General features: G+C 39.9%; 1 protein-coding gene across 1 annotated transcript in view; it reads right to left on the bottom strand.

The window, feature by feature from the left end:
- Positions 1–2,651: 2,651 nt before the first annotated feature.
- LOC112457054 (diacylglycerol O-acyltransferase 1) overlaps positions 2,652–6,000 on the bottom strand; it is a 75,616-nt gene continuing 72,267 nt past the window's right edge. Inside the window, exons 11-12 of the mRNA XM_025019925.1 lie at positions 3,761–3,911; positions 2,652–3,303 (exon numbers count right to left, since the gene is read on the bottom strand). Of these exons, the coding sequence (XP_024875693.1) occupies positions 3,127–3,303; positions 3,761–3,911 (328 nt within the window). The 3' untranslated portion in view covers positions 2,652–3,126. The remainder of the gene's footprint in view (positions 3,304–3,760; positions 3,912–6,000) is intronic.

Raw genomic sequence — 6,000 nt, 5'->3', positions numbered from 1 at the left:
CGTGCTCCTTCGGTTACTCAATCCTTTGTTTGCGATTGCATTACAGCGGAAAAATACGCTTCGCCGTATCCTGCGCTCGCTTTATCGTCGTCCCGTGCGCGGACGATATACGTTTCGAGGATCTGCGTATCAAAGGTCTACTGACGGGACGCGGATGACCAAACCTTCTGCGTAAACTTTGCGTCGACATTATAGTAAACAGATCGGTAAACCATTCTAGAAAAATTAATGTGACGAAAATCTTTACAACAAGACGCTCAACGTGACATTTTCTTTTATTATTATTTTATTTACGACGCTCGAAACTAAATTAACATTAACATAGCAACTCCGGTACTTGTGTAAATTTCATGCTTCGTAAATAGCCGAGTCGTTCGTCATAAAGTCCCTTCCGGAAATATTGTAACGCGGTACACGTCAGCCACGTGCTTCAGAAATGGCCGAGATATTTGCTCGAGCTTTTTTTCAGCATTTTTATATGGAATCAATTTTAGAGCGTGCAACGCATTCCCGGCCCGTCGAGGCAATTAAATTAAAAGTCGCACGTATCAAGAGAAGTAATTTCTGCTTTTACGGCACGTTCAGGTGGACTCGCGTATCAGTTTACGGAACAATGCAGCTGCTCAAGGGATAAAAGTGCCTCTACCTCGGAGTTTCGGCGCTAACAAAGTTATTTACCGCGTCGGGCGCAAATGCCAATTTAAGAGGTAACCGCTATAATGACGCTAAAGTCAAACCGACGAGCTGATAAGATTTAACTTGTTGAGCGTCGCGACAGACATTGAGCGTCGCTAGCGAGAAAATACATCTCCGTGCAACAAGAAACTTTAACTCTGGAAATGGTTCGGAGCATTTCTAGATGTCAGCGAGTTAATTCCGACATTTACATTCGCGTAACTCTCGATCGATAAAACGCTGATTTCCCGACAGTGACAAGTTTGATAACGGAGATATATTCTTTACTGCGCGAATAAATAATATAAATTTTTATTCTCGCGAATTGAAAATTGCGAAATGGAGTATAAAGACAATTTGAATTATGTCAATGTCGCAAAATTTTTCGCTGTCAGGAACTGTCATTTCTTTCAATAGCTCTGCGATTCTCAATTAAATATGTAACAGGTAACGACAGTATCAGTGCGCAATAATAAAACATTGAATTATTTCATCAAGTGTGCATAAATCAACAGAAATCAATGATATTATGCTCGCGCCGTGTTTGCTAAATTTTGATTATTTTAAGTTTTCTATTATTATATTTATTTAAAATTTTTTTATTTCCCATAAAAATAAAAATAATATTGACTATTCATACAGAAAAGGTTGATACAGCATATAATTTAATAATTATTTTTTAAGAAAAATAAACTCATCAAAAAAAGTCTTCTTTTTAAAAACTTCTTATATTTCTTTAGACTCTAACATATCTAATATTTCCGTAATGAATGAACAACAACGTATAATAACATTATAAGACTGATGTTACATTCAACTTTCTTTTACGACAAAACATATACTTGTATGACACGTGTTGTCGCTCTAGAAAATTGCGATCCTGAGTAAGGTCGACACGCATCGCATTCAGCAGGGTGCTATAAAATCCTTATCTAGTTAATACCTAAGAGATGAAGATATGTATCAAGACGTAATGTTAAAAATATATATATAAAAAAAAAACATTCTTTGTGACGTAGTTATTCGTTGAGATAATGTAGCACCATTTAGACTTGACCAAATATGTTTGAATTATACGTATTTGTTAGAAATATATATTAATTAGATAACGTGATTACAACTTGGCTAAAGAGCAGAATTCTGTCGCTCATTTACGCTATTTTTAGATATTACATCTATCATTCTGACCGTATTTTCGACCACCAAGTCTTCAGCATCAGTAATTCATCCATCGTAGGGACACACGCGTATCACGGTATCCAAACTCATCAGGGGGGAAGAAAAACCCAAGGGTCAGAGCTCAAAGAAGTGCTTCTTTCGAGGGTTAGACTCCTTCGTTCGTGACATGACCCCAACTACTTCTGTCAGGCGACCACGTGGTTATCCAGCTATGTTTCACATGAATATCTTTTTTATGCTTTCTTTCATCAATGGATTATACAATGTTTAATGTAAGATGCTTAAATAAAAAGAAAAGAGATTTGTTATTCAAGAAAATTACCGTACGATTACATTACAATCAGCATATAATGAAGCAAGTTATTAAGTGAAACATTTCTTGAAATGTACAATTTAAAAAATTTCAAGGAAATTAAAAATATATATAATGTTTACAAAAAATTGATCAAATAATTCTTCCTAACACTTGATATCCTAAAATAAAATTTGTCAAAAGGTTTACTCACACACACACAATAACTCGCTTAATATTTTATTCAGTATTGTTTCCGTGGATTTTGCAAGGGTATTACACATTTCAGTGATACACAAAGTGATATGTGTATCAAGAAAGAATAAACCCCAACATATGATTTCCGCCTCACTGAAGAGGAAAAAGAATATGCGGGTCATGCCCTTAAAAAAGCTGTCTTTTCGACGATCCACGCGGGACAGCCCTTCAGTTTTCCAGCTGAGAGGATAATACTGGAGTGATTCTGCGGCCATTCCCGAGGATGCGGGACAAAATTAAGCAATACTAATGTGAAATATCTTGTTTATTTGACAACAGTTTCGCCTTCTCCGGCGTGGAAGCGCCGCAAAGTTATTGTACAAAAATTATTGACTTTTGCTGTACACACCTAATCGCTAGCGACTATTTACAGCATTTTCAAATATCATGTAGAAAATATTCTTATAAAAAACAAAATAGTATCTTCAAATAATTCACGAACAATCTCGCTTTCGCTTCAACGTTCATTCGCGAAGATACGTATAAGGCACATATGTATTATCAAATTTTCAGACAGACGTAAATCATCGCATTGTAATTAAATGACAAGACGATGATTCGAGGAATTTTCCCCCCACCCGAAACACAAACCGGAAGTTACGTAAATCCGCAATCGGTGAAAACGACAGTTTCACGGGGAAGCGACAGGTCGATCGCGAGTTTCTCTTGGAGAACTTCCTGCGCTCCTTCACTCCTACGTCTTCATCTTTTTTAACGCTCCCTTACACCACGGAATAGTCCTCGATCAGAGTCTCGCCAAAATGAGTTACAACGTAATCGTGATAATACATCATTATACAAAGTGGTTGCCCGATGATGAGGCTCGCCCATACGACGATGTTGCCCCATCTGGCGCCGCAGTATCGTTCCGCCATCTTGCTCAACACCGACAGTGGTATCTAGAATGAACAATTAGCGTTGCACGACCGGAATTTCCGTACTTGGGGACGGACAGGGTAGATCTTGTATGTGCACACAAGATGTAGTGCACCACGTAATTTCATGTAAAGCATAGGCAAATGATGTTGTAACGTCTGAAATCTCGGAATATGACAAAATGTAGATACATAATAATTAAAGGCACATTAACCAACATCTATTAAGAGTAGTTTAACTCTATAAGCGCTTTACACGCATTCTTTTTCCGATTGCAGTGTTTAATTTATTTAGAATTTTAAGGCTTGATCGCGAACTTTTTATTTTATTTTCCAAGATCAATAATGATCATCACCAGTCCAGAATATTATTGAAACTGTCTAAAGCCAGTCTTTGAAGGATCAACAAGAATTTCTTGATATTACAGTCAATATTTGCACATTCAACAATACACGCGAAGGAAACGCGGGCAACTCTTACCTGTCCCATCATACCCATAAACGCCCATATCTTGAACGTCTTCAAGGGTACGCTGACAAGATACTCGTGGAAGAAAGCGCTAATAAAAAAAACAGTTACCGACGCCGTGGTTTTACCATAGCCCATTTCTACTACTGGAATATAGAGATGTCTGTAACATAAATGTATCGTCAGTAAAATACATTGTATTCGAATGCAACATAATCAATTTTCATTTGTGTGTATGTGAAATCTGTTCAAAAAATAAAAGTGCAAGAAATATATATTTTTTTTATATTAAAATCATATAAATTTCTTTCTTTGCTTTTCTATCCTATAATGCTTTTGTAAAAAAAATTGCTCACGTTTCGGCAGAATTGCACATTCGACCTAATAGAATAACGCTCTAAACGACTCAATCGATTAAAGATTCTGATTCTAATCGTGGAAGAAGTATATTTAGAACACGTTCGCCTATTACGCAGACAATATCATTATCGGTGTCACAAAGGAATACGCATTTCTACGGTATCTCAGATGGCGTTATGCTACGAAATACACACGAAAGCCGTTAGGCCGATAAGGCAAACAAAAAGTACGATGGCACGAAGTCGCTCCAAAAAATTAAAGCAATATTCAAGAAAGTTTCACAACATTCCGGTTTGGTAACACTCTGCCATTATCGTTTTCGTTTGTATGGCCGAATAAGCAGAACCGGGCAACTCGGGAAAGAGTCGTTAGCCGCTTGGCTATCGGTGGAGATGCCATGCATCGAAAAGAGAGCAAGACGCGGAAGAACATTTTAAGAGAGAAAGAAAGAGAAGGAATGGAAAAAAGGAATATAAGAAGAAAGCAGCGGGAAGAAGAGAACATTCAAAGGTGGGACGACGACAGTTCTAAGGATTTCGGACCATGCACGTTTTGCCGCATCCTCGCGGGGAGTCTCGGGACTCCTGCTCCCGCCAGATCCTCCTGCGCATCCCATCGTGCTTTCTTTTCCTGCAATCAAAGCGTCTCCCTCGCGCAAGACGTTCGGAAATATCTCCAGTTATAGGGGTATTATAAGTGCCGCGGGGAATAAACAGCCTTAAGTGCGCATCGCGATGCGTATCGGCTTTTGCCATTACAAACCTGTGAAAAGGCGCCGACGGTGGTCTCAACGTTCTCGTCAACAACGACACACCTCCATGCGTCCTACGCCGACCCCCCCGTCGTCTAGGGAGCATTTCCATTTTCACCTCGACCACCCCCGCGCATCGCCGCGGATAGTATGGCTGCGTGCCAGTCGCAGCTTGCAAATGCAGCTACGTATCTCGGTCGTAGGAAAAAAAAAAAAAAAGCGAGCAACCGTAAGCGGGCAGGTGCGTCGCCGAGGTAGAAAGAAGCGCGAACGCCGGGGTGAGACTTTGAAATTCGCGTCGCGGAAACTCACGCGCGGCGGCGTCTCTTTAGCGAGCCTTATTTTTCTCCATTTTTGTGTCATTTAAAAAGGGAGCATGGCCAGTCATTCTCACGGTACGTGTCGCGTTTTATAAGGGTATGTCATAAGACAATCCCGCTCTGGTTATGCAGCGGTGGCTACTATTCTACGTTACGTCACGTCTGTCGGAACTAACTCGAGTAACGCGGTTCTCTTTAGCGCAATAAAATTAAGCTTCTTCATAGCGGTAATATTATTCGGGCTTAATGCCAATGCCCCCGTGAAGAAAAATCCGTGGAACACTTGATAAGCGTCCCAACGTAACCTGTCGCAAAATATCTAATATCCCACACGCGAAAAGCAGTAGATTGACTCTTTATACGACATTCATGGTAAACCTCGTGCAGTTGGTACATGGCAATTCCGACGGCTCCCCTTTCTCTCGGTCACATAATAAGAACTTCGTACGGCCACTTTTACAGGGATTTAAACTTTCTTTTGGGCTACTTTCGAAGTACAAAGAACCGGCGCGAGCTCTTGAAAGGAGGTCGTCACTATGGGCTCGAGTTGTTAGGTGCACGTGCGATGGGTAACCGTGGAAGATGGAAGGGCTGCCGGAAAAGTCTTTCGGAAGTTCGCTGATTGTATTGAGCGGGGGATGTATAATCTAATGTGGCGGCGACAGCCGAGACGTATGGGTTGAGGGAGACATTTTAGGCGAAATAAAAGGTTTCCACAAGAAAGCTCATTCTTATAAGACGAAAGACTGTCTCTCGTATATAACGTCTCACATTATATATATACTCCATATATATGTATAACTGTTTAAAAAATTTGTACA

The sequence above is a fragment of the Temnothorax curvispinosus genome, unplaced genomic scaffold (assembly GCF_003070985.1).
Source record: "Temnothorax curvispinosus isolate PA1 unplaced genomic scaffold, ASM307098v1 QBEX01007450.1, whole genome shotgun sequence".
Taxonomy (NCBI): domain Eukaryota; kingdom Metazoa; phylum Arthropoda; class Insecta; order Hymenoptera; family Formicidae; genus Temnothorax; species Temnothorax curvispinosus.
The sequence above is the reverse complement of the archived record's forward strand: the minus strand, read 5'-3'. Positions and strand labels throughout refer to the sequence as shown.